This window comes from Pleurodeles waltl, chromosome 2_1, assembly GCF_031143425.1.
Source record: "Pleurodeles waltl isolate 20211129_DDA chromosome 2_1, aPleWal1.hap1.20221129, whole genome shotgun sequence".
Classification (NCBI taxonomy): Eukaryota; Metazoa; Chordata; class Amphibia; order Caudata; family Salamandridae; genus Pleurodeles; species Pleurodeles waltl.
Window position 1 is genome coordinate 293,755,542 of NC_090438.1, and position 27,239 is coordinate 293,782,780.

General features: G+C 41.5%; 1 protein-coding gene across 1 annotated transcript in view; it reads left to right on the forward strand.

Annotated features, from left to right (window-relative positions):
* The window catches only part of GPC3 (glypican 3), a 3,152,357-nt gene that overhangs the window by 2,635,370 nt on the left and 489,748 nt on the right, over nucleotides 1-27,239 (forward strand). Inside the window, exon 7 of the mRNA XM_069206010.1 lies at nucleotides 652-805. Coding sequence (XP_069062111.1) covers nucleotides 652-805 — 154 coding nt within the window. The remainder of the gene's footprint in view (nucleotides 1-651; nucleotides 806-27,239) is intronic.

Below are 27,239 nucleotides of genomic sequence, written 5' to 3' on the forward strand. Positions count from 1 at the left end.
TGTGGTTTAGAGGAGCACATGTTTATACAATTACCGTGATGGCCTCGGTGTGGGCAGTGTGGATTTGAGCTGGAGAAGAATAGGGAAGAGGTTGTGAAAGTTATGCCTTCAGGGTAGTTCTAACTGGGTGATGGATCTGAGCTTTTTGTTAGAGCAGAAATTGGTGGACTGGTTGAAGTTTCATATGTGAGAACTGCAGTGGGTGATTGATGCTGATGGGGGAGGTGGAATTGTTTGACGATTGTTACATAAACTCAGGATAAAATTGTATTCTTTAGGCTGTTTTTAAAAGTGTGTGTAGCCTAGATACTTTTAGGTTGTTTTAATGTACAGTTTAAGCAAGTATATATTGTATAATGTCACACGTATGTAAATAAGAAGACACCACAATAATATTCAGTGTTTATATTCCAATATGTCTTCTGAGGTCAGAAGAAAGAGAAAGTGAAGAGTTAATATTTGCCTGTTTTGATATGCTAAGTCATTGCAAATCGTTTTATCAGATTGATTATTGACTACACATTTTATGCACGAAAATAAAGCTATAATTGAAAACAAAAAAGTAAATGATTTTCTTTTTGTGGGGCAGCTTTCGGCATGACTCTTGCTAAAAATAATTGCAATAGAAAATGACTGTACCATTTTTTTTAGCTGCTGAAAGGAATGTCTATTCCAAGGCGCAGAGTTACAGACAAAAATACGGAAGACGATGAATCTGAAAGTGGAGATTGTGACGATGAAGATGACTGTGAAGGCGGCAGTTCGGGAAACGGAGGCATGAAAAACCAGCTGCGGTTCTTACAAGGTGACAAAAAGAGATTTTTCAATTGTTTCTAGGAACGAATGTACTGCACCAACCCGATTCTCCAGCTTGGTTAGAATGCTCTTCTATTCTATATTTCATCTGAGATCATTATGGAATAACAGAATACAGATGGCCTTCAGAAAAAGATGTCGAGAAAAATGGTGAGCATGGAGCATTGATCATGGTTAACAGCAAACTCAGTGTAAGGGATGGACTACAAGCAGTGATGTTTTGAAAAACAAAACGTGAATTAATGTGTGCATTAGCCACCCGTAGCCGCACGTCTAATGACTTGTTCTATCGAGGCATACTTTGAAAATATTCCTAAAGGCGGTATACTTTCTGGGAGGTATATTTTGACTACGCCATAAAGTAATCGTCTCCTTAACATCTGCAAGCATATAGCGATTTGAAGGTGGAGGATATTGGTAGAATTTAGCATGTAGGTAGGGACAGAGAGGATACGCGTGATAATGAGGAATGATGGACCTGTTTGATTAGAGTTTTGCCTTATGGCAGTACTGATTTGTGGCACATTCTTAAATAGACTGATTTGGGATGTGAGGTCATGTCTTTCAATATGAAGCATGATATGCTCTTTTGAACTGGTGGCTCTAGGTGCTTATATTTATCTAGCCCTAACGTGAAATCTTCTCCCAAATCACGTTTGTCCGTTCTCCCTCAGAACTTTCAACAAAAACAATAACTCTACCATTTGCAAGTGTTGTCCTTATGTTGATGTTCTGTGTCCTGTGGTGTTAAGCTGATGTGAATATTTAAGGAGTCCTACCGATAGGAACCAACTATTTCCTACCAACAATCGGGAAAATAGTGCTTATATTCTTTAAAAGGACTCTCACCCACACAAATATGTGGCAGGCCTCATCATTGCTTCCTACCTCTGGCACACCTATTGTTGCCAGACGGGCACAACCCCACTAATAGAAGGAGCACTCTGATGGTAGTCCTAAGGGCTTAAGAGGGATGTGGTATTTGGAGATTAGAATAGCCATCAGTTGTACCCAAAATGCGTTTACTCCTAGGGCACCCTTGGCTGTTTAAAAACAGGACAGGATATGTGAGGAGATTCTATTGGCTCTGACATCCACAAGTCAAAATGTTTCAGCCTGCTAATTGTACCCAAAGAAGTCAGCTGTATTAGTATTAGTATAAGTACTGTAGTTGTGCGCCACCCGCGCACTCCGATTATACATTCACTCTCTTTACATCACCCTAATTCCCCAGCTGCATATGTCACCCGGAGGTCTAGATATTTCTAGTTTCCTGAGTTCTGTGGAAATAGGTAACATGTTATGAGACAGTATTCATTACCAGCCATATTAGATGTTGTAGAGAGATTCAATGCACACAGTTTGTACTAAATGTGTAGCATTCCTAGGGCCGTATTTATACTCTGGTTGCGCCGAATTTGCGTCGTTTTTTTCGACGCAAATTCGACGCTAAACTAACGCCAACTAACGCCATATTTATACTATGGCGTTAGACGCTTCGGGCGCCAAAGTGCCCGGAGTGTGCGTCATTTTTTAGCGTGAACCCCTTCCTTGCGTTAATGATATGCAAGGGAGGCGTTCCCGTCTTAAAAAATGACTCCCAGGCCTTTACGTGGTATTTATACTCCCGGGCAAAAATGACGCCCGGGAGTGGGCGTGGCCAAAAACGGCGCATTTGCGCCGCTTTTTAACGCCTGGGTCAGGCATGGCGTTAAGGGACAAGTGGGCTCAAAATGAGCCCAGAGTGCCCTCCCCTGCCCCCAGGGACCCCCCCTGCCACCCTTGCCCACCCCAGGAGGACACCCAAGGACGGAGGGACCCATCCCATGGACATTAAGGTAAGTTCAGGTAAGTATTTTTTTTTTTTTTTTGTGGCATAGGGGGGCCTGATTTGTGCCCCCCTACATGCCACTATGCCCAATGACCATGCCCAGGGGACAGAAGTCCCCTGGGCATGGCCATTGGGCAAGGGGGCATGACTCCTATCTTTACAATGATAGGAGTCATGTTGATGGGGGATGGGCGTCGTTAAAAAATGGGGCAAGTCGGGTTAAGACGATTTTTTCGACGCAACCTGACTTGCCCCATTTTAAGACGCCCATACGCCATTTTCCCCCTACGCCGGCGCTGTCTGGTGTACGTGTTTTTTTTCCACGCACACCAGGCAGCGCCGGTCTGGTAGCGCCGGCTAACGCCATTCAATAAATACGGCGCCCGCATGGCGCTTCAGAATGGCGTTAGACGGCGCTAAATTTTTTGACGCTAAACTGCGTTAGCGCAGTTTTGCGTCAAAAAGTATAAATATGGCCCCTAGTGTTCAGCCACTTGTGTTCATAGCGTGACACATACATTTGGGCATAACCTTGTGCTCCAACTACGATTACTTTTAATCCTGTTAACACATTCATTGCCAGTGGGAGATAGTAGTGTTGTTGCCAAAACTATGTCTTGCCGGTGTTGATTATTTATAGATTAGAGTCTGTGGACCTTAAAGATACCACTCCCCTTGGTCTAACATACTTTTGAAATTGGGTGGTGTCACCCCATAGGATATTATTGGCAGGCATCTCAATGTCACACGCTGCAACAAAATTTCTTGAGGTTGTGTGATTTCAGGGAACGGAGTACAGTAGATCCTCCATAACCTTCAGTGTTTCTTCATGGGGTAGGCTTCTATACAAGCTTTCCACATCCAATTCTACAGGGAGGTTTTCTTCAAGGTCAAATTGTATGTCTCTCAGCCGCAGTAAATGGTCCTTCATAACCCTTATATAGGAGGGAATCTACTCTACCAAGGGTTTCAGGAAGTGGTCACAGGCCTGTGCCAAGGGATTCAGTACTCAATTTATGCTGGAAATAATCGCTCTTACTGATTCTCAGTTCTGGTTTTTATATACTTTAGGTAGCTTCTAGAAGGCCGGAATGACCGGATTCTCTGCAATCAAAAATTCTAAATCTTTTTTTGAGCCTTTTTTTTGGCTTTCTGCTTCTTCAACCAAATTTAAGGTCATGGATGTAGGTGTGCCTGTGGGATCCCCATCCAGTTTCACATAATTCCTCTCATCACTCAACAGGTGTAGGCATTGTCTGCTATAGTTCTGAACTCAGATTGTCTATGCCTGTTGAGTGATGAGAGGATTAGATCCTTCTCCTTAAATATTCACGTTAGGCTGTTGGGAAACTGACAGTTTCTTACATTTCTCTCTCCTGCATATGATTTGGAGTAATTAGATGGTGTAAATTATCCTAGATGTAAGATTCTCAATTTCCTCAAGCATGCAAGAACCTTGTGATCTAGTGCCATTTGTTGCATTCATAATGATTATATGATATAGATACCTTTTTTTCACAAAACCACATGAGCACCTTTGCAAAAATACACTCACCTTTTCTGATTTTTAAGTCCCAATGCTGAATTCCTCGGTTTGGTAAGGCCTGATTTTTTGCTACCATAAGCAACAAGGACATGGTGAGAGGAGCCTGCTGATGTCAATAGACGCCCAACCCTAAAGATGACTCCTATGGGTAATACTATCATGTATAGGCCTTAAAGAGCTTGAACTCATGAATTGTGAAAAATATATGTCCTTTCCTCAGTTAGGGATAAGTACATATGTGTACTGCACCACTCATTGTTTCTCCGTGCATGCCTTTTTGTCGCCGGAATTCACCACAAGACCCTGGACTGGCTCACTTCCTTCCTCTCTGAAAGAACCCAAAGAGTTTGCCTCCCTCCTTTCCGGTCTACAGCCACCAAGCTCATCTGTGGGGTCCCCCAAGAATCTTCCCTCAGCCCCACCCTCTTTAACATCTACATGGCTCCTCTCGCCAACATCCTCCGCCCCCACGGCATTACCATCATTTCATATGCCGACGACACCCAGCTCATCATCTCCCTCACCAGGAACCCAGCCACTGCCAAGATTAACCTGCACGCCGGACTCCTTGACATCGCCAAATGGATGACCGCAAGCCACCTCAAACTAAACTCAAACAAAACAGAGATCATCTTCAGCCCCAACAAGACAGCATGGAATCACTCCTGGTGGCCCACCACCCTCGGACCACCCCCAACACCCACCACCCACACACACAACCTTGGCATCGTTCTGGACTCATCTCTCTCCATGACCCAGCAAATCAACACAATGTCATCCTCCTACTTCAACACCCTTCGCAAGACTTTCAAATAGATTCCCTTAGAAACAAGAAGAACAGTCACCCACGCCCTCATTAGCAGCAGACTGGACTAGGGCAATGCCCTCTACGCAGGGACCATAGCCAAGCTTCAAAGAAAACTCCAGCAAATCCAAAACGCAGCCGCACATCTCATCCTCAAGCTCCCTCGCCACAAACACATATCCACCCACCTCAGATCCCTACACTGACTGCCCATCAACAAAAGGATCGTTTTAAAAGTCCTCGTCCACGCTCACAAAGCCCTCCACAACAATGGACCAGCCTACCTCAACGAACGAGTAAACTTCCCCATACCAATTTGACAGCTCTGCTCTGCCGCCCTCGCCCTCGCTACAGTCCCCTGCATCCAAAGCACCACCTCTGGCAGCAGATCCTTCTCCCACCTCGCCGCCAAGACCTGGAACTCCCTCCCCACCAACCTATGCAAGACCCAGGACCTCCTAACCTTCAGAAAGCACCTTAAAACATGGCTTTTTGAGCAGTAACCGGCACCCCCCTCCTCCTCCCACCGCCTTGAGACCCTACCGGGTGAGTAGTGAGCTTAAGAAATTATTTGATTGATTGATTGATTGATTGATTGAGTGATGAAATACTGACTGTGCAATAGAGACAGGGACATGACTGTTCTGTACCTAGATTGTGACTTCCACTCTCAAAGGACTGTCATTTCAGATCTGGAAGAGTGACCCTATTTATGATGCTTTACGGTACTGTAAGCATGCCCGTGAGTTTCGGGGGCACCAGTGTTCAATGCAAAATGAATTATTTCTGTTACTGTGGCTCATGGGTGTTCTGCTGATTCCGATAATTACAAACCCACTGATTTATGGATAAGACATCAACACCGATCTTTGTCCTATATGACAATATGTAGATACATTTAAAGTACAATTTAGTGCACAGTGAAGCATTGCACATGTTGCACTATACCCAAGTGGAATGCTGCATTCCCTTTTGTTTTCCAATAGCTCATATTAATTTAGGGTGAGCATCATCTGTCACTATGCAACATGTGAGAAGTGCCAGACTGAGTCAGACAACAATGGCCTTGATGATCCTGCTCATAGTTCCATCCATGAACTGACCACAGCAGCTGATCTTATGTTAAAAGTTGGTCATTGGAGGTTAAGGCTCAAAAGCCTTGCCCGTACAGCAATACAATGGGGTCTAGGCAAAAGCACAGGTCCAAAACGCCAGAGGTCCTAAAGCACACATAATGCGTTTTCCACAGATAAAACATACCTCTTCACACAAGGGACCCAAGAATACTTCATTCTGGATCTTTGGAGAGTAGAGAGAAAAATAATGCCTCTTTCACTGTAATATTATTTGCCCACAACAGTTCAGTTTCAAGCTATCTTTATACTCCTCGAAGTTGCTTACCTTTTGAGTTGGTGCTGTTGGGGATCATTGCTTCCTTGATAGAACATTTAATGAAGAGTCGATTGCTCTAGCGCGGACACCTTTCCGAACATCGTCCTTACCTTGGCGGGCTCAACATATTTTTAACAAAACACTTGATTTCTCCCTATATCTGGTCAAGTTAATGATAGTACAGTCCTGTCTACATTTAAAAACGAGCTCTTTGTCGCACAAGTTAAACATATTCTCGTTTCTTAATTAATTCTGAGTGTATGAATTACAGTGACTCTTGTGCAAAATACAATGCTTAATTCAACATTAGTAATTTTTCATGAAGACTTATTTTATCTATTTCCTGAAAGCAGCCGAACCCGTTGGCTCCTTTAAGTCTTTGATGAGAAGATGGGTGTTCAGACTTCAATTATCATCTAAATTGACTATATTACAATATGTCTGTTTTATTTTAAATAAGAAATGATTTGACTACGTTTTCTGCCAGGCGGATATTTGAGTGATCGCCTTTAGCTATGATTTTCTGCGACTTCCCTGCCTCTATGTACCTTTATTGTTTTTCTGTAGCGCCGCTAATAAACTCTGGGCCAATTCTCAAATACGTTTGTGCACCTAAGTTGAGCATAGGAGCACAGACGACTTGATTTATGACTTTAAATTCTCATTTGGTATTCGCAAAATGTGAATAAACACAAGCAAATTAACTTAATCACATGTAAATTTACATCAGTATGGTGTTTTTGCAATGAAATGTTTTCTTCATGACGAGAATCTTTTAGACGTGGTTTATTGTGCCAAATCACTTTTGCAAAGTATGTGCACATGTGCAAAAGGATACCTGCTACATTTAACATTGTGTAAACTGTATGAAATAGTCTTGACATTAGTCATGAAATCTAAGATAGCCTGTCATTTACTCTTACTCGTCATCGTTTCCGAATCATGCCCATTGATAGCCTCTCACGTGGTCTCCCCACTAACCTCTGTACTTTCATCATACAGTAAGTATTACTTTAGGTTTAGCTGATTTCAAATATAGCCGTTGCGTTTCCAGTGTTTCACAATCCTGGTAGTTTCTTTATAAGTCCGGTTTGACTACAGCAGAGGCACCATCTGAAATAGCAAGCTTTTCACAATTACTTTTATTGAGTGGCTTAAAATGATGCAAGAGCGCATATGTTGTTCAATTTTGAGAAAAATTTAAATATTCAGAGGTTGCAGTACCCTAAGATCTCCTATATTTATTTAAGTGATCTAGACTTCATCTCCACCCACTTTAATTCTGTAACCTGTCTATTTTTACAAATGATTTCTAAATTTAGGTCACTTCCTGTGATGAACTCTCCATTAGCACAACCATTTCCTTTGGGGAGTACTTAATTGAGGATGGCTTATGGTCTCTATGAATAAAAAATAAAGCAGCTAAAATAATGAGCTATTTTGTTATTTCCTTTTCATTATAATAGTTCTTCATTCCTCCTCCATGTTCTCGTCATGCACCTAACATTTGTTTTTCTTACTTAGGGTGCTTGTGACAGCAATAAATGTTTTTAAGTTGGACATGAGTGTCATGTAGGAAGATTTTCTTACTTTTTCTGCTTTTGACATTCACCTTTTTAAATTGTAATAAACACAATGACACCTAAACGAATTTAAATCTAATCTGTAGACCCATAGTTATACATTTACGTTTTTAGTGAAAAATAGCACCGCAAAAGAACAAAGCACCAACCTGGGGTATTTGGTCAAGCAAGACTGTCAGAGTGAAAAGTTACGGCCGACCACGATGGAGCACCAGCCAGATAAAAGAGGTGCACTGGGCCTGATCTTGGTTTATTTTCGGGCTTAAAAGATTTTGAAGAAAAGTTCCAGTGAAAGTAGAGTTCAGTGGGGCAAGGAAGCAGGTAAGGCCAATGAAAAGGCATTGTCAGAGAGCTTCTGAAGGAGGTAGTGGAGAGAAATTTTACCTTTGTACTTCGACAACTTTTTGGAAGGCAACATTTTCCAACAAGATGAAGCTGCAGGTTCTATCAAAAAAGGACTCCATGAGGCTGATTTCTGTTGCCTGGGGGGCAACTAAACAGACTGAATGTATCAGGGCTATTGAGAAGTCACTGTGGCCGGAGATGCATCTTGGTTGGCTGGCAGGTAGGTCCCTCTCTTCCTTTGGGTAGTTTTAGTGAAACAATTTCTAAGTACCAGCTTTTAGAGAAATACCCCCAACACCACTACCAAGGGTCAAAGGCCTGGGGGACCACTTGAGGGATTAGGACTGACTCCAGCAGAGGACAGCAGCAGGGTGCAAGGCTTCAGAAGCTTGTTATGCCACTGCACCTCAAACAGGAGGCCAGTCAAAAGCGCTTGGAGACACTTCTGGTGTGCCTAGGTTCAAGGAGACAGCCCAATTCTCCTTCAAGCTCCAGTGCAGTCCTGCAGTAGCAGAAGGGTAAATTTCCCCCGGCTCCAGGACTCTACTGTAGAGGGTCTAACATTTATAGCTATTGTCAGCCTTTGTGTGTCGGAGAAACATCCTGTCCCATCCCCACATTTGTTTCTGGAAAGTTCTTACTTTCCCTTTCAAGGCTCCAAGATGCCTGAGATGACTTTGTGTGAGTTGGAGTCAAGTTAATTTGAAAAGCAAGTGAGGCAGGGGACATCTCTTCCCCCTGCCATCCTGGCAGAAGGGTCCATCCTGCCCACATGTAATCCCCTTTTGTCACTATCTGGAAGGAATACACAAAACCCAACAGGAGAGCCATTCACAGTCATGACAGAACGCACAAAGGGCTAGGACAAGAGATGTCCACCTTTCTAAAGGTTCCATTTTTAGAATTGGGACCTAAATCTGACTTTACAGTTAAAAAGGGCTTTAAATCACTAATCATTTAAGTCCAAAAGTTTATCTTAATCTTCTCCCAATCCAAAGTTCACACTTATTAATTAAAGATATTAATTAAAGGTAGGCCTTAAACTAGTCAAAACTAATTTAGGAGTTGTTCACAACAAGGACATGTGGAACTTAAACCCACATGTCCTGCTTTTTAATTACAATGCACCCTGCCCATTGAGACTTTAGGGTCTACGTTATTGGTGACTTGTATGTCATAAAAAGGGAGGTTTAGGCCTGGCAATGTTCATAGTTTGCCAGGTCAAAGTGTCATGTTAAAACTACACCAAGTGCTACTTTAGTGGGTAGCACAATGAGTGATGCAGGCCCACTAGTAGTATATAATTTACAGGTCCTGGATATCATGGAGTGGCACATACTAGGAACACATTAGTAAATTAAATGTGCCAGTCAGGTGTAGGTCAATTCTATCATGTTTTAGGAAGAGACCACAAGCACTTTAGCACTGGTTAGCAGGGGTAAACTGCACAGAGTCCTATTGTCAACAAAAACAAATTCAGAAAAAACAGGCAAGATGAAGGCAAAAGGTTTGGGGGTGACCCGGAAGAGAGGTCCAGGTCCAATATGGGTCATTTTAGAGGTCATCGTCCTTTAGATCTGGGTTACCGAAGGAACACATTACTTATCCTTTATCTGCAATCCGTACTACCTCACCCACCAGTGGTGTATTTGCACTTTTGATGTATTATTGGAGAAACTGGTAACTTCAATGCATTACTTTGCAAAATAGTTGATGTTAGAGGCAAGGCAGACACCACCTTATTTCATTTTTTGTTCTTTTTTTCTATTTTAATTGTAGCTTCTTGGCATGATGTTTGGACTACGGGGTGCAGGGTAGGCCCACCTGGAGATTAAGGGAAACAAGAGAAAAGCAATGGACATTTTTGGATGGTGGAGGTGTAGTGTTAAATGTCCTCCTTTTCCTTCTGCTTTTGTCCAGTGGTTATACTGTGCTGTTTATAATCTGCTGTAGGCCACTGGTGTATATTACAGTGGATTTTTCACATTATTACCACTGCTGCACAAAATATTTTAGGGGTCTGTGAAAGGTTGTATATTTATGCCCAAATTAGGTTATTTTGTGTCTGCATGTGCCTGTTGGTGGCTGGTATGGTGGTAGCTCCAGATGTCCTGACTCATTTAGTCAGACATTTTCCTTTGTTCTTTCTTCCCCACCATTTTGTTTTTGTGTTTCTTGAGTTAGTTGATTAATGTATTGTCTGCTAATTTTAACAATCATTGGCTATGGTAATTGTTACTTAGGGCTGTTGGTGCTTGGAGCATTTCTAGAGTCTATTTTAAGTATTTTATGTCAGTTTCCATGTTGTTATTTTTTATCTTGGTTGATTTTTTACATTTGTGTTGCTGCTTTACTTGTGGTTTGTAGGGCCATTGATCCACTGAGGCACATTTTGGGTATATATTTGTGCAATGATTCCCTGCAGTGCTACCTGTGTTTATTGGTAGACTGGGAGAAAGGGATTCTAGGACATACAGCATTATGCTCTTTGCCTTCCACACCGCCTCCTTGCTTACTACATGATTGGCCACAGTTTTTTGAAACCTGTGTGCACTTCATAAGTAAGTTGCCATCATGTATTTATTCTCTATGGATACTGCCATCCCAAGTACATTATAATCCAGCATTTTATTAAATCACTGTGTGTCTCACAGGTGGCAATTTTATCTTTGCTCTCCTTGCCTTTTCCTTCCTTGCCATGTGATTGGGCTCCATTTTGAGGAACCAGTGTATACCCGAGGCATCCATATTCAGATTTTGTCCCATGATTTGTGCCTTGTAAATCCATGTGCTTGTCCACCATTTTGTGAAATTAGTGAGGGTACTTGACCTTTCATTATTAATCAATGTTTGTCTCTATTAGTAGCCTTCTGCTGGGAGCATTTGATGTGTTATGGCTAGTGAAATGGAAGACTTACCTAGTCTGAGAGACTTGCTCTGCGACTCTCTTTCAGGGAATCGAAGTCTCAAGCTATCTGAAAGGGAAAAAGGAAGACACAATTAGCTAGATATAGAAAGGGACTAAAGACTAGACAGTGAAGCACAAACCAAGAAGATAGACTAGAGAGGAAATGGAAAACAAAGAATAAGGTATAAGAACAGAGAGGGCATTAATAAATATCAAGCAGGAGCAGGAGAATCAGGACAGACACCAACTGATAGATGAGGATGCCAACAAGGAAAATAACAGAGAACTTGCAGGAAGATCTTCACATGCCACCAGATTCCAATCCTCTGGGTCCACAGTGGGAGAGTGCTGGCCCAGTGAATCAAGTACAAGCCGAAGAATCATCCTTGTGGAACCTCAAGTTGGGAAAAGACCAATCTCAGCATTTCTTGTTTCAAGAGTGATACTGCACAACATCCGACCAGTATCCGGGAAGGACAGTGGCTCAAAGAGGTGCGTGTCTACTTACAGGGCATTCATCTAAATCTCTAATGGACAGGCAGGGAAGGATATAAAAGTTAACGTGATTATATTAAATATTTTCAGTTTCCTTCTTAATTATTCCCTTATGAACAAAACCTGAGTTTTTTATGATGCGTAAACTTGTACCTCAAAGATAGTCACCTGTTTTTGATTAAAAGATCATAGAACTCTCGAGCCAGTATATAAACTGGTCAGGAATTTCCTTAAAATCAGATAAGGAATAGTTAGGCAACACAATAGTTTTTATGAGTCGTTAAGGAGATCAGAGAGGAGAAATAAAGAAAGAAGGTGGCACGTCCCAGAGAAAGAAAACAAAGTTGTTTTGAGGTGGAACAGAAGAGAGAAGGTGAGATAGGGGAAATTCAAACAACAGTAAATCAAGAAAGGAATCGGGGGGAAGACTATGTGAGTGACTTGTTTCAGTACCCTAGATAAAAGACTTTAAGAGGTTGGTGAACCTGTTAAAATAAATTCTATCAACTTTATCTTGTTCATCTGCTTGTTGTTCTCTTGACTTCCATCCTTAACACGCCCTTTGTGAGCCTTTTTTTTTCCTTTTTTCACATATATTTCCTGTTATAAATTGTGCTTGTGACCTGGCTGAGTAGTCTGTAGTCCATGGTTAGTCATATTTGTATTCCATTTAATTGATTTTTGCCAGCCTGTTTTTGGTTTCTATAAGGGTCCTAATGGACCTGAGAGGGCTACCAGATATTAATTTCCCAGTTTAAAAAAAAAAAATTCCCACATAGATTGGACCCTCTGGGCCATTCTTATTGCTATTTTCGCTTAATTTAATCAATATTGCCAGCTTTCCCCTGGTTCCAAATAGTTGCAATGTACTTCATTGAGAAAGCAGATACAGCTGCCAGTATCCTGGTAGAGTTCAATACTACATTCAGTGAATGACTTTAACCAAGATGTTCCAAGGATCTGCTGCTTCTGACAATGGCAGTAAACTTTCAAAGTCATGGCAGATGGAGGCTCCATTAAAGTTATGTGTTTATCTCACTGCAACAACCTAATTGTACAGGACATATGATAATAAGAAATAATCCACAACATACTGGTCTCCTGTTGCAGGATATGTACACATTTGAGACATTTATTCAAAATTTGAAAGCAATTAAGGATTATCCATGGGGCTAATAGAGTTCCTGTAAAACCTTCATATAGGAATTTCATGCCCATTGGAGCTGCACCTTTTGCATGCTGTAGTGCTTATCTGAGCAATACAGGTCTATACATGATTATGTTTTACAAAGGAGAAAGGAAGCAATTGCCAAAACCAAATCCATAATGATAAATGATTGACAGATGGGGACTAATAGAGTGATCCAAATGTTAGTGCTTTTTGCCATTTTTATTCCAGAAGTCAACAAGGAGGATTGTAATATGAGGCAAACTTTATCATTATTACACTTCCTGCATAGCCATTGGAGTAAGGTGGAACACTCATACACCAATGTCAATCAAGAGGCAGTTAGTTTGGCTAACAGCTTAATCCTTTGCCTGGATAAAGCCTGGGCTTAAAAAAATGAAATCGCTCCAAAGAGTGTGTCTGTGCCACTACACTGGAACTGCACTATAAATAGGAGATAACTACTTTCATTACTTTATCAGCATTGGATGTCTCCATTTATAGAGCATGGTGGTAGCTCCAAGTCCAGAAGCATGGTGCAACTGTAGCAGTGGCACCCATCACTGGTGAAACAATCACCATTTCAAGACACACCTACTACTAAATCAAAAACTCTAACTTTAACCAGTCTCTGTGTTGAGCTTGCTTTTGTCGGTTCCAAGACTTAGATTAAGCACACAGGTGCCGTAAACTTAGAAAGAGCAAATGCCAACAACTACGACAATAGAGATGATGTTATAAGACTTACACGGCCAAACAGAATTCAATGTGTATGAAGAGCCACTGATCTATTGGCAAGGGAAAAAGGAACAATGGCCAGTACTCAGAAGACTGACAACAGAATATCTAGCATGTGTTGAAGTGAATTAATTATCTGAGTGGGAGTTCAGTGTGGCTGGCGCAAGTATTACATTTAGAACGGCCAGTCTCTCTCTCTCTGAAATGTGGGGAGACTGGTGATGATCAAAAGGAATAAACATTACACCCTAAAACATTATTGTGCTCAAAATACACAACATTGGATGAGGGTAATTTCTCAGAGGTCTCAAGTATGTGGAGTTATTGTCATCCAGATGAAGTCCATGAATATGAAGATTAACTCTACTTAAAAAAGTACCACTAATATAGCCTTAGAACCCGCCGTAGCGGGCTCTACCGGCTATTAAAGGCCCGCTCCCCGCGTTAAATGCCCGAGCCGAAGGCGAGGGCATTTAACAAGGGAGAGGGACTTTAATAGCCGGTAGAGCCCGCTACGGCGGGTTCTAAGGCTATTAGAACATTCTGCCACACAGGGCAGAATGTTTTATTAAAAAAAAAAATGTTCACGGAGCCCGAGGGGATTAAACTCCCCTCGGGCTCCGTGAGGCTTTGTTCACAGCTGTTGCTGTGAACAAAGCGAACTTTGGAATGTTGGCGCTGCGGGCTTTTACCAGCCAGTAAAAGCCCGCAGCACTCCATTGTTTTCAATGGAGCCTCCAGCATTCCAATGTTCTAATACACTATCTTTGTTGTAAAAAAAAAAAGAAAAAGGAAAGATATTTTCAACTAACCTTATATTCGGCATGCCAAGAAATATATATACAGTATATAAATCAGTGGACTGCACAAGGCACAGAAGGATAGTGGTGGAAGACACAGCTATTTGGCCGGTGACTGAGTGGTGACAAAGAAAGACACTAAATTCACCCCTAGGGTCAGCCATAAACTTTGCAATCAACAATGGTCCCTTAAGTCTGAAATAGACACTTTCCTGAAAGAACAAGATGCACCCCACCTTGTCTAGCCTTTCCTTTATATCCTCTGTCGATGAAGATCCAGTGAAGACTGCACTTCCTTTTTTCCTAGCTTCAGTGAAAAATTGGTTTGAAGAGGTGACTTTTGTTAATTATTGAATACCAAAAATAATTAATGTGACAACAGGTAGAGGCTTAGGTAAGCTTGGTATATTTAACATTTGGGTGATGAATCTGGGTGCACCCTTCTACATATCTGTGGGAGTGTTACTTGACTGAACTTTTGCTAACTCCGCACCATCTCTTGATTCTCAGTTTACCTACTCTAAGTCACAATTTATTTTCCTTCTGATGTTCAAGAAGTCTGTCTCTTCTTGGAAGAAAATAAAGTTTGCATGTTCCATCAGCTCCATCAACAACATTCAGGCGAAGGGTCTATCTCTAAGTAAAAAGACACTTATTGATATATATCTATTTCTTCAATCTCCCTCTTTGTGTATGTGTGTGTGTGTATATATATGTATATGCTCACACACATATATATGCATGTATTGAGAGAGAGAGAGACTGAGAGAGCTCTATATATAGAGAGATATAAATATAGATATATGATACAGATATGTATATGTATATATGAGCTACTATGTTTTGATGTACATGCAAACATGTCTTTAGATAGATAGATAGATAGATAGATAGATAGATAGATAGATAGATAGATAGATAGATAGATAGATAGATAGATAGACAGAAATGTTTAGTATTATTTGTGTTGTTTGACAGGGGGAGTGACATTGAAGAAAAGTGTATTAAATTATTTTAATTATAACTTTGTTCATGTTCATATATGTTTAACAATCTTTCTATTGCGAAAGATAGCTAAATAGGTAGAGCTATATACAGATGTGTAGGAGCATGAATATAAAGTTATAATTAATCTCACACTTATATGAGATGTAATGCTTCCTGACAAGTAACAAAAATAAACTTACAAACCCACTGTGATCCACTGAGAATGGACAATGATTAATCGATACATTGCATCACAATTGACATCCTTGTTTGCAAACTAGTCAGTGTGCAATTTGCACATCCATGGTTTGCAAATGGTAATAGTACGTCTGGTCCTGTTTCAGCTATATGAAGGAACATTGGTTGTTTTTCTTTATGGTGCAGTATTACATCATATGACATTATACAAGTAAATAAGTTTGGTTAACAATTTCCCATGTTCCATATTTTCTTTAACATAATGGATATTAAGATGATCTCTGTCTTGGAACAATCCTTTTCAATGTTTCCTTCATCCAGTCACTTCATATCACACTCTCCTACCAACATACTTAGGCCCTCATTATGACATAGGCGGTAAATGCCGCCTACCACCATGGAGACGGGTGCCAAAAGACCATCGACATGGCTACCAGCCGACCGCCATATTATGACCGTAGCCGGAATTCCGCCAGAAGGCTGGTGGAATTCTGGCTACGGTCATGGCAGCAGACGGCGGTAAAGTGGCGCTGCTGCCAGCAGCAGCCCCACGCTAGTAGACCGACACAGATCGTATCATGACCCATGATACGGCCTGGCGGTGTTCTGCTGGCAGACGCTGCTGCTGGCAGCAGCGCCCCGTCGCCTGCCGGAGGACCCCTGCAAGCAGGTAGGTTGGGTGCTCTGACAGGGGAGGAGGATGAGGGTGTTGTGTGTGTGTGTAGGGGTATGTGTGTATGTTTGTTTGTGCATGCACGCGGGTGTGGGGTGTGTGGACTGCATGTGTGCATGAATGGATGTGAGTGTGCGTGTATGTTGTGTTGTGTGAATGCATTTGTGTTTGTATGTATGTAAGTGTGTGTGGATGTGTGTGTGCATGGATGTATGCATGCGTGGGTGAATGTGGGTATGTGTGTGTGTATGCATGTGTATGTCTGTGCATGTAGGGGTGTGTATGTCAGGGGGTGTGGAAAGGGGGTGTGGCAGGGTGATTGAGGACTCTCGGGAGTGGGGCGGGGGAAACCCCTATCAGTGCCAGGGAAGAAGTTCCCTGGCACTGATAGTGCCTACTGCCATGGTTTTCGTGGCAGTAAGAAAGCCTCTGAAACCATGGCGGTGGGTGGGGTCCTATTCCTGTGGGAGGCCTAGTGAGGGCCTGTAGTCTCCAGCCCGGCGGTCATTACCGCCGTGGCAGTCAGTGTGTTACATTTGCGGTTTGGCTTTTGCCAAACTGCCAATGTCATAATATGCAGTATGTACCGCCAGCCTGTTGGCGGTACTACCGCCACTATAACACTGGCTGCCGGGGTCATAAGGACCCCCTTAATGTCTTCCCTAAGCACACAATCTGAGATCTCACCATTCTAAAGTTTGTATTGACCATCAATTACCTGATGAGGGAATAAGAATCATACATTTCAAATGTGTGCTTTTCTTGTACAAACATTGCTTCAAATGATGTTGCTACTTGCAAGTGTTTGATTTGTGGCTGCATAAAACGTTTGTTTATTCATTCTCCAGCCAGTGTACTTCTAAAGCTATACTAGCTAGATTGATTAATGTGATCATGCCCCCTTTCATATTCAGCTAGTAATCAAAATAGCCCATATCGTTCTTGTAAGGGAATAGTGATTTCTTGCAATATGCCATGGTTTCTTCCCTGCCTTCACACAAGAGAACACATGACTCCAGTCCTGCAATCTCTTCAATGGCTACCTTTACCTTGAAGAGCCATGTTCAAAGTACTCTGCATTGTCCATAGAGCATGTCCACAGAGCCGTCCAAGGAAAAGGACCACTATACCTACAAGTTAAATTCAAGCAATACAAACCAGACAGAACACTGCGCTTCAGGCTTTCACCACTTGTACCACCTTACCAGGGAAATTTTTTTAACATGCACCGCGTGGGTGGGAGTCGGGGATGCTTCACAGCGCTAACCCCAGAACGGGAGCTGAAGTGAACATCGTTGCTGCTCGCCCGCCCCAGACACAAACTTCTACTTCCGTCATAGAATGACGGTATACTCTGCGAGCGTACGCGCTGCCGCCGGTACCACGTGCAGCTCCGCCTTCTTCTATGACAGAAGTAGAAGTTTGTTTCTGGGGCGCGCGCGCAACGATGTTCACTTCAGCTCCCGTTCCGCGATTAGAGCTGTGAAGCATCCCCGACTCCCACCCGCTCGTTGCATCGTGGCATCCTGTGGGGGCAGTTAAAGTTTCTGTCATAAATATACAATTTTCGTCTACTGGCATACTAATTTCCTCAACTCTTGCTGTTTTCTCCAATGTTCAGACCTCAATGGCTAAGAATGATGGAAGTAACCTGTTCCCTTTTATTTTCCGGTTACTTGCTGTTTGTAGACATGCTGTTCGCAAAGAATCACCAATAATGTGTGGTGAAAATGAGTGATATTTATATTCAGAGCCCTGAAGAAGTCCTTCAACAAGGACGAACCGCGTTGGCTGTTTTGTTTTTACATATAAGGACACTTTAATAAATAAATACTACGTCTGTCACAATAGGGACTGAGTGGATTCAATCATCTGGCTTCTTGTGGTGCACGTTCAAAAAATTTCCTAGATTTCAAACTCTTTTGAGTTAGTACCTTGGTGGCGGGTACTTTGTTCAGTGCACACATTCTATGATTACAAATATCTTTTGATCCACAATAGACTGTACGTAAGCTGGTGATAGGAATAGGTGCATGTTTTCTTTTTGAACCCACTACCAAGTTCTTGTTTATATACCACCTTACCATATGATATCCATAGGAGGCACTGTCTTCTCAGTACAAGCTGCCAAGCTCTGGAATTTGCTACCAGTCAGCATTAGAAGCACCCAGGAGCATATACGCTTCCAAAGATATTTAAAAACCTGCCTATTTTCAAGATAACTGCACCACTTTCATCCTGGAAATAGAGTCCAGAAAACAGTTGCACTCTCAAGTGCAATACTCAGCTTACAACCGATGAATTGCAAACAACTCATCCAATAAACTGCTTTAATTATGCTGGTAAGCAAAAAAAAGGCTGACATATGATTCAACGTGGCATTATAAAATTATGCACTTCCAAATATATGACCTATGGCCAACAATAATACTAAAACCATAAAATGCAGGGGCCAGCAACAAATTATACCTTATACCTATTAAATTCACCTGAGACATATCTACAGTGAGGGTTGTCCATCACCAGCACTGTACAGCCAAACATCACCAAATGAACATGTGTCGAATAATGGAGTAGACCTGTCATACATTACTAAACAATTTTGGAGGGCTTTAATACAGTCCATTCACTGCAGGCCCCTAAGACACTCAGATATGGGATGATGATAAGAAGGTCCATCTCAACAAATCTCTCCACCTCTCTCTCCCTCCGACCATGCCAGCTCAGGACCACAACTATACACAAAATCTCAGACTGGACCACCCAGTGCAGTAACCAGATAAGCATATTATATCATACAAAATACCATAAATGGACCTGCTGAGATGTTCAAAGCCACCAGCATGCTAAAACCCATAAAACGTCATATGTGCCTCGCACACTTCATCATCCAACACACTGCTACGCGATGTATCCCATAACACAATAACCGCACCTCGTGGTCATCACGAACAACATGAAATCATTTCCCAGATAGGATAAGATCAAAAACAACATCCTTCCATCCATAAATGGTGTAGTGTGCTACTCATGTAGGCAAGCACTTCAGCACCCCCACATAGTGGTAGGAGGCACTATATAAATGCTGCAATACAATACAATTGCATTTCAAGATTTCAAGAGCAATTTCAAAATTGTTCATTGTCTTCACTGCTCTTATTGATTGGAATGTGGCTGCAGGTACATCTTAATATATTGCAAGTAATGGCCAAGGAAGAACACATCTTTCTCTGACCATATCTTTTGCATGAGATCCACTTTAAATGTGATAAAGTGGGCGAGAGAAGAGTTTCACCTTCAGTGGCTCCTTGTTTGAAGTCCTATTAAACTGGACCTGCTGAACACTAAGATATTATGTACTGTAATAAATCCCATACATATAATTTTATATCCTTGCACTCTTCTTTTATAAAGATAACTAACACAGGCATTATTCCTCTTTAATCTGTTTTATGTGGCTTCCTGTTTATCCCTTTACAGCCTTTTGTTTTTGGTCCGTAACTTCTTTGAGGCATGTTGTTATATCCAGTTGCACATTTAAACTTAAATCAAGCATATTATCTACTTTTAAGACTCTGCCTCCTTAGGGGCTCAAATCCTAAGCAATCCTTTTTCCCCGAAGGATCCCAAGGGATTTGTCCCTTTAAAATGTGGTGCTCAACCACGAACAGTGTCTGTGTTGCTCACAGTACCCCAGAGGACCCGAAGAATCTCCCATTTTTAAATGGATGAGCATCCTTATTAACAAACAGTATTCTCACCAATTGCCCCTATACCCATGAACCAACGTACCTTTGCAAAGAGAAAGAGATCAGTCTGAGAAGATCAATGTTTATACTTGCTCCAGCCCCATACTAGAAATATGAAGTCGGGCTAGATTAAAATTCGGTGGGGGGATAAACAGGCCAAGGAGAAGACCAAATTAGCAGAGGTTGTAAACCAAATAAGGTATCTTCACAACCAAACAGGAAATGTAAGAATTTTGGTCTTGAAGTGATTTAGATTTATATCGTGTTGCAAAAGGTAACTGAATTCGTTCCACAATGAATCTCAGTAACTCTTCAAAGTGGACCCTTCGTGAGCAACTAAAATGAACATTAAGGGCCTGCTCTTGCGATTGTCTGCTTTGATGATGAGCGGGCTTATAAGAAAAACTGTAAAAAAAGCAGATAAAGCAGGTAAGGCACCATCAGTGATAAGTAGTCATGTATGAATCTCTGAGCAACTGTGCAGCTAGATAACATTTTCCCATGCTTGGCATGCTTGGCATGCCGCCTTATTTGTTCGAAGTTTCAGAGGTTTTTTACTTAGTCTGCTGCACTCTCCTTCCTATTCACTCTAATGAGAGCAGAATACTGTCACACTTCTTAAATGTCCACTTGGGCATGTGTACATGCTTTGGAATCAGTGCAAACAGAGGGACATTTTGACAGCTTTATCCTTCCAGCCATTGTAAGGGTATTGACTGACAGAATTGTACTGCTTGTTGAAGCTGCTCTTCAGTGTACCCAGGGTTAGCGTGAATCACACAATTCCCATATGTTCTTTCTGCCCGGCTATATATTGGAATAGCTTATTTACTCAATGTAACACAAGTCTCTCACATTCAGTTTTTAATTTGGAACGTTTGCATATGTATTTGTTATTCCATATGTTTGGTATAGGAATTATTGATTTTCCCACATTAGCCCTCTGTCCAGACATATATCAGAATCATTCTAATACTGTCAACAACATACCAACTGTCATAACTGAGTCTTTCAAATATACCACCTAATATGTGGTCCATGTAAAGCGAGAACTCCTGTTCTCTCGGGCCCATTCTTACTCCCTGTCTTACTAGGGGTGTTAAAAGGCAGTAGTTCTGTGGCTCAAGAAAAAGAAAAGACAGCAGACAAAAAGGCCAAACCTAACAGGTGCTGCCCTCCAGCTTCCATTTCTCCCTGATTGTTTCAGTGGTCTTCACTCACGCCGTAAGTTGAATGTAGTACTTCGCTCTGAAATTCAGATGTTCAATAACATCAAAATATTATCTCTGTGGAAAAGTACCGAAAGCTTTTTCACTATCCAAGGAGACTAGTGCCAAATTATCCCTTCTTTCTGCATATTATCCACAACATGGTCCACCCTTTGTATATACTGTGCTGATCTTTGATTTAGCTTGAACCACAGTTGTCATTGAGTTTAAGCTGTGTTATCATTTTAATAAGAATGCTAGGATTCGCACGAATATTGTCACATCCATTTTGTCATATTCAATAGGGTTTATGTCTTGTAGTATATAGGGCCTTTATTTGGCTTCAATACTAATAATATTATCACTTATCTCATTTAGGTGGGCGGGGTACCATTTTTTCTCTGCTTCCAAAAGCACTCCTATTAGCCTTTCAAAAGAATACTGTAGGTATTACAGTATGTTGTGTGGGCTCTCATTTTTCCTAATGAGACTGCTGGATTTGGGCAATAGCAAAACCTGAACTGTGTGGAAATCAGTCCAGTCCCACACCATGTGACAACTGTCGGCCTAATCCATTTCTTGCCATCTAGCAGCGCCTCTTCTCTGCCCAAGAGCAGGGACGATTTGTGGCAACCAGGCGCATGACAAGATGACTTCTCAGGGAAATCGTGGAGGATCAGATCACATTCTTTTATTTCAGTTACATTAGTCTCACACATGCAAAGACAAACAGAGGCAGAAAATGTTTCAATAACATGTATTGAATCAGCTGTGTCTTAGATAAAATGGCATGAAATGCAATAATTAGAATGATGAAACATACTAGAAGCAAACTGCTGACAAGAAAAGTGAAACACTGGAAAAGTCCCATCATACTGTCACTGTGCACAATATATGCTATTCCTACCTAAGCTTTGTTAGAGCACAGCAGGATAAGCATTAACGTGCCCTTCAGGATTCCACCCTGGGAAGACATCATCCCTCATACTTGAGTATGAAACTGGCGAGGAGGCCTGCTGTCTCTAGAAACACCATCCCCATGTAGACCAGGGAACCAGTGGTCTCAGCAAGCATCTGTAACAAAGTCAAAGAGTATGCTGTCATGGTCATCAGGTTGGAACCTCCCTCTAATATGCATTGGACAGTGAAGGGTTTTATAATAAAACAGCTGATGATCTGAGAAAATGTCCGTACATAAGGATGTGTGTGTTTCTGTGAACATTAGAGATGCAGTGTACCACTTGTGACTACAATCCTATCTCGCTGCAGCCTTGATGAAAACCCAACGTGAAAACAATGTTATGCTAAGAAACGCTATGCTTTCCTAGATGAAAGGACAGCTAGATAAAGAAGATAAAACACCACCACGAATGTGGCAAATTCTAAAATAATAAAATGAAGCAGAATTAAATCTTCCTAGACTAAAGACCACAAGCAGCAGGCTTAGTTGCTGAAATAACTTGCCTAGAGACAATAATAAATATTAAAATGGCTATACAACAAGTATTCTGCTAGCCCTCTGTCTCCTCTCTGAGTTTTTTTCAGTATTTAAGCTCTCAATAATATACATCATCTCTTTTCAGTAGCTTTTCTAACATCTCTCTATGGTCTCTGGACAACAAAGGTGTTGCGATGTTATCTAGCTCCAGCTTTACACCCTCAGTCTCCAGGGATTGTCGGGGCTTTTGTAGTTCTGTTAAGTACTCTTGGAAAGTCAGGTTTATGCCCTCCTGTGTATATACAATGCTGATCTCCTTGTTTTGGATGGATATATTATGTGTAGGTTGCATCTCACATTTAATCAACCATGTCAGTACTGTGCAGTACTTGTCTGTATGTGATGCGTTGCCATTTTTCAAATCTTTACATCAGGGTAGGAGAATTTAGTTCTATCTGCTTTCTCCTTTGCTTGGCTAAGCTAATCCGCTACCCCTGATATTTTCTGGATGTTGACCTCTTGACATTGTACTTTGTATACTCATCTAATTGTCCAAGGTTACCTGTTGTCCCATCTAGGGCAAATCCATGGAGCACCACTTTCATGGGCTTCCACTCTGTGTCCCTAATGCACACATGACTGTATTTTCATGAATTGTGTGCCCTATCTTCTCCTTATAACTCCACAAAACATATTATCTTTCAGCAATGAATGATGCAACCTCCTTTGGTAGTACTTGATGTGAAACACTACGCATATCCGTGTAATCAGACAAGTGCTCTGATCATATCTCCTCAACCCCACATATGGAGAATTTCTGTAACATAGTGACCTGATAGGAAAATGTAATCCATGGCATGAGAACATGAGTAATATAAGAGCTCACTCCTATGACGTAAAACAGAATGCTCATACTCCAACTGCATCGGTGAGTGCCCTGAAATTATCCTTCCCTGGCTGTGAAAATCTGTGACATATTATTTATAGTGGGCTAGACCGAAATGAGTAATATGATAAATTCCTCCTACCTGCATTCGAAGTTCTCCACTTACCAACCAATTTGAAATTCATGACTCAGATGGGAAACATATCTGCATGGCTCGAACATAATTTACATGGAGAGGGAAAGACATTCGGATTATCAATCTACGGGCCATATATATGCAGGATATCTGTATCTGTTCTATTAAGGGATCCCAGCAGTGTTATTTATCCTCACATTCCTACTTCACATGCTTACCAAGAGGGGCACTCTTGAGGCAATCAACAAGAATACAACATGTATGCCAAATGATATAACCACCCTTTCTTTTTCATTGGTATTTTTTCACTTTTTTCTTTTGTGAGATGGCTCCCCTACAATCATGCTCCAAGTATGTTGTCTATCTCAGGTACGAGTGTGCTTTTATGCACTTTATATCATGTATGTTTTTTGCATCCCATGAAAGAAATCCCACATTTCCACCCAACTTATTATTTCTTCTACAGGACCTGAATCCTTGCTGCCTTCTCTGCTTCTATGCTCCACTAGGCATACTTTACACATGTATACCTCTGTGAATGCCTAACTGAATCTGCAATTACATCTACAATCCCCCACCTCCTTTGGGCAAAGAACCATGTGCCCAATCAGCCTTATGAAACATTACCTATTAAGGAAATAGCATACACAAGGGTTTGTCTCCCTAACTAACTCCAAAATCAAACCATGCTGAATAAGCTTGGCCTGTGCATCAGCAACAATATCTTAGAAGACTATTTGCTCAAAGCTTCATCATGTGTGCCAACCAGACTCCCAATGAAATCCAGCCAGGGAAGTAGAGGCTTTGATGCAACCTCAGCTATCACCCTCATCAGTAGGGATCATGTCACAAGTCTAGTAAGGGGCTTGTCTATCCATCCCTTATAGTTTTATGGCAATTGTAAGTCTGATAAGGATACTGCATTAATGTTGGAGTTCCTCCAGCAATATATCTATCCCACCATTCATGACTCTATTGTGTTCAATGATTGAACCCTATCCATACAGTTCATGTTCCTCCTGTGCATCTCCTGCACAGTTCACTCATTTGTCTCATGTGACATCTATGGGTTTCCCTCTTGTACTGCTTCATACATTGCCACTCCATTGCCACTCCTTCAGTTCCACCGCCCTATATTCTCATTTGGATTTGAGTATTCTAGGGATTCCTTTGTGAATGGCACCTGCAATGTGGTGTCCAAGTTTCGATCTCCCTGGTAAATCACATTGACTGAAGCTTGTACTCCCATTGCTTCTGCTCTCAGCTGATCTCTTGTCCAGTGAATAAGCCATCTGTTCTGGCCCTAGACATAAGTATGCACAATCACTCAATGGTATCTTCGACTTCTTCAGGGACTACATCATGTATTTTACGATCTTTTTTAAGACAACAGTGTTTATTGGCATTTCTGTACTTTTTTGTGTAGTCACTGTATACCATAATTATTGCTTTTACAAACTGTGAGGTTGCTCTCTGGCTTCCTACATCCAATATACCATCTCTGTAATTTTAGACAATACAATCACCTGGGAAAGTCCCAAGTGGTAATGGGTGCATCATAGCTCTAATCATCAAGCACATACCATAGAGCCCTCTTGCTTTTAATGAGTTTTCTTATTCAGTCCTCTGAAAAAGTCTCCTACTTGGGCCCGAGTCCTACTCCCGGAAGCCTGAATGATTTTACATCTCAATCTCCCTATTGTGTTCTCTGGTCTCATTTGTCACTAAGTGCAGCTCCTTAACCTCCTTTCTGAGCTAGGTGTGCTGTTTTATTCTCTTTAGCCCTGTTTTCCTCCACCTTCACTCAGTCTGCTCCCTCCCCAGGGTCTTACTAACCAGAGTCAGAGCAATAGGCGCTATACACATATATGCCTCCAGTTAGAATTTCGTTTTTTTTATGACCACTAAGATGTCTGCAATAGTGTGTGAAAGTGTTGCCACCTTCACAGCCACATGGTGGACTGTACTGGAGAGGATGGTTACCTGTTTGAGCTTGACCCTGTGTAATTATCCATTTTATTGACCTGAGTCACCTTGTCAAGTTTATCTTTCACCGTGGCAAGGCAGGCTGTGTTACTCAATGTGGCCACTAGAGTAATATAGAGAGAAGGCTCAATGTTGCAGGTTGCTACTGCACTTTCAGCTGATAATGCTCTGTTGCAGTTGGTGATCGGGTGCCTTCCACTAGTCCTCAATCCACAGTCTTTTCTTTACTTTGAAATATTGTTATAGCTTCACCTCCTGAGGCATACTCAGCTTGTAGCCCTCTAAAAAGTGCTTAATTTGGAAATAAAATGTGCGGGTGACCAAAGCTCTCTTCTGAAACACTCAACTGCTGCAATTTTATGTTGGAGCACAGAATGATCAGGCAGCGTAATCCTAAAGCTACCTCAGGCCTCTTTAATCCACTTATAGCCACTCCCTGCCCCCTCAGCTCACTCTTTCAACTTTCTCCCTTTGTGACACTTTAAAATTTTTCTCTTCCTCAGTCTTTCCCAATTGGTGTGTTTTGCTCGCAGTAAATGCGTGAGGCATAAAAATAAATGCCGCCCTCAAAATAAGTGCTGGTGCCCTTTTCCGGAAACAACCAGTTCAAATTAAGCACTGCCTCTAACACCGTGATACACCATCACAGAGAAAGAGGACTTCCTACATTGACACACCACTCAGAAAGATCTTGTGCATCTAGTGAAGTAATGAAGCTACAGTTGAGTTCCTCCTCTCCCGCTGGTGATCTCGGTCAGATTGTCCCTCACTGCAGCAGATATTGTTTTCAGACAGGATACTTTTAAATCAATTTAGGTCAACTCAGGAGCTATTTCGGAGTACAACTTTACTCCATTACGTTTGTTCACACCGACCGCACCAATACAAGTTATAATTGCTAAATCCACGTTAGTATTCTTGTACCATAACATCAATCAAATGTAAAGATGCTTTATTTATTCAAATGCACACAACTTACCACTGTACGGTATAAGGATTGCAAATGTAGCTGATACACTGAGAAAGGCATGCAGCATCCTCAGCCCTACCTCTTCGTGATCTTGGGCTGCGTCCTATAAGATCCAGCCCCCATCCAAAACCCATTTGTAATGGTGCGTAAGGATTCTCCAGATTAATGTAAGTCCTCCAGGATACGTATTTATTGAGTAATACGGTAAGTACAAAGAAAACAAACACGAATCCCTCGCCAACCTCCGACACTTCGCTCCGACCAACTCCAACTGTCCTCTTAGAATGTAGAATTCTCAACATGCGTCACATGCCGAGAATTCCAAAACACAACACATCCCTCTCCTTTACAAACAGAAAACAAGAGAATGAAAGGAATACTCCGAACAGGATACAAACAAAAATGAAAGTAGAACAAAAGCAAATTTTAGAAAGCACTTTGTGTGAAACTACAACAATGTGTAGATAAAAATAACATGTGCATACCTAAAAACAAAACATTGTTCAAGAACTGAAACTATATACAAACTAGTTCAAATATCACCTATAGTTTGGATAATAAAGAGTAAACACACCAGACAC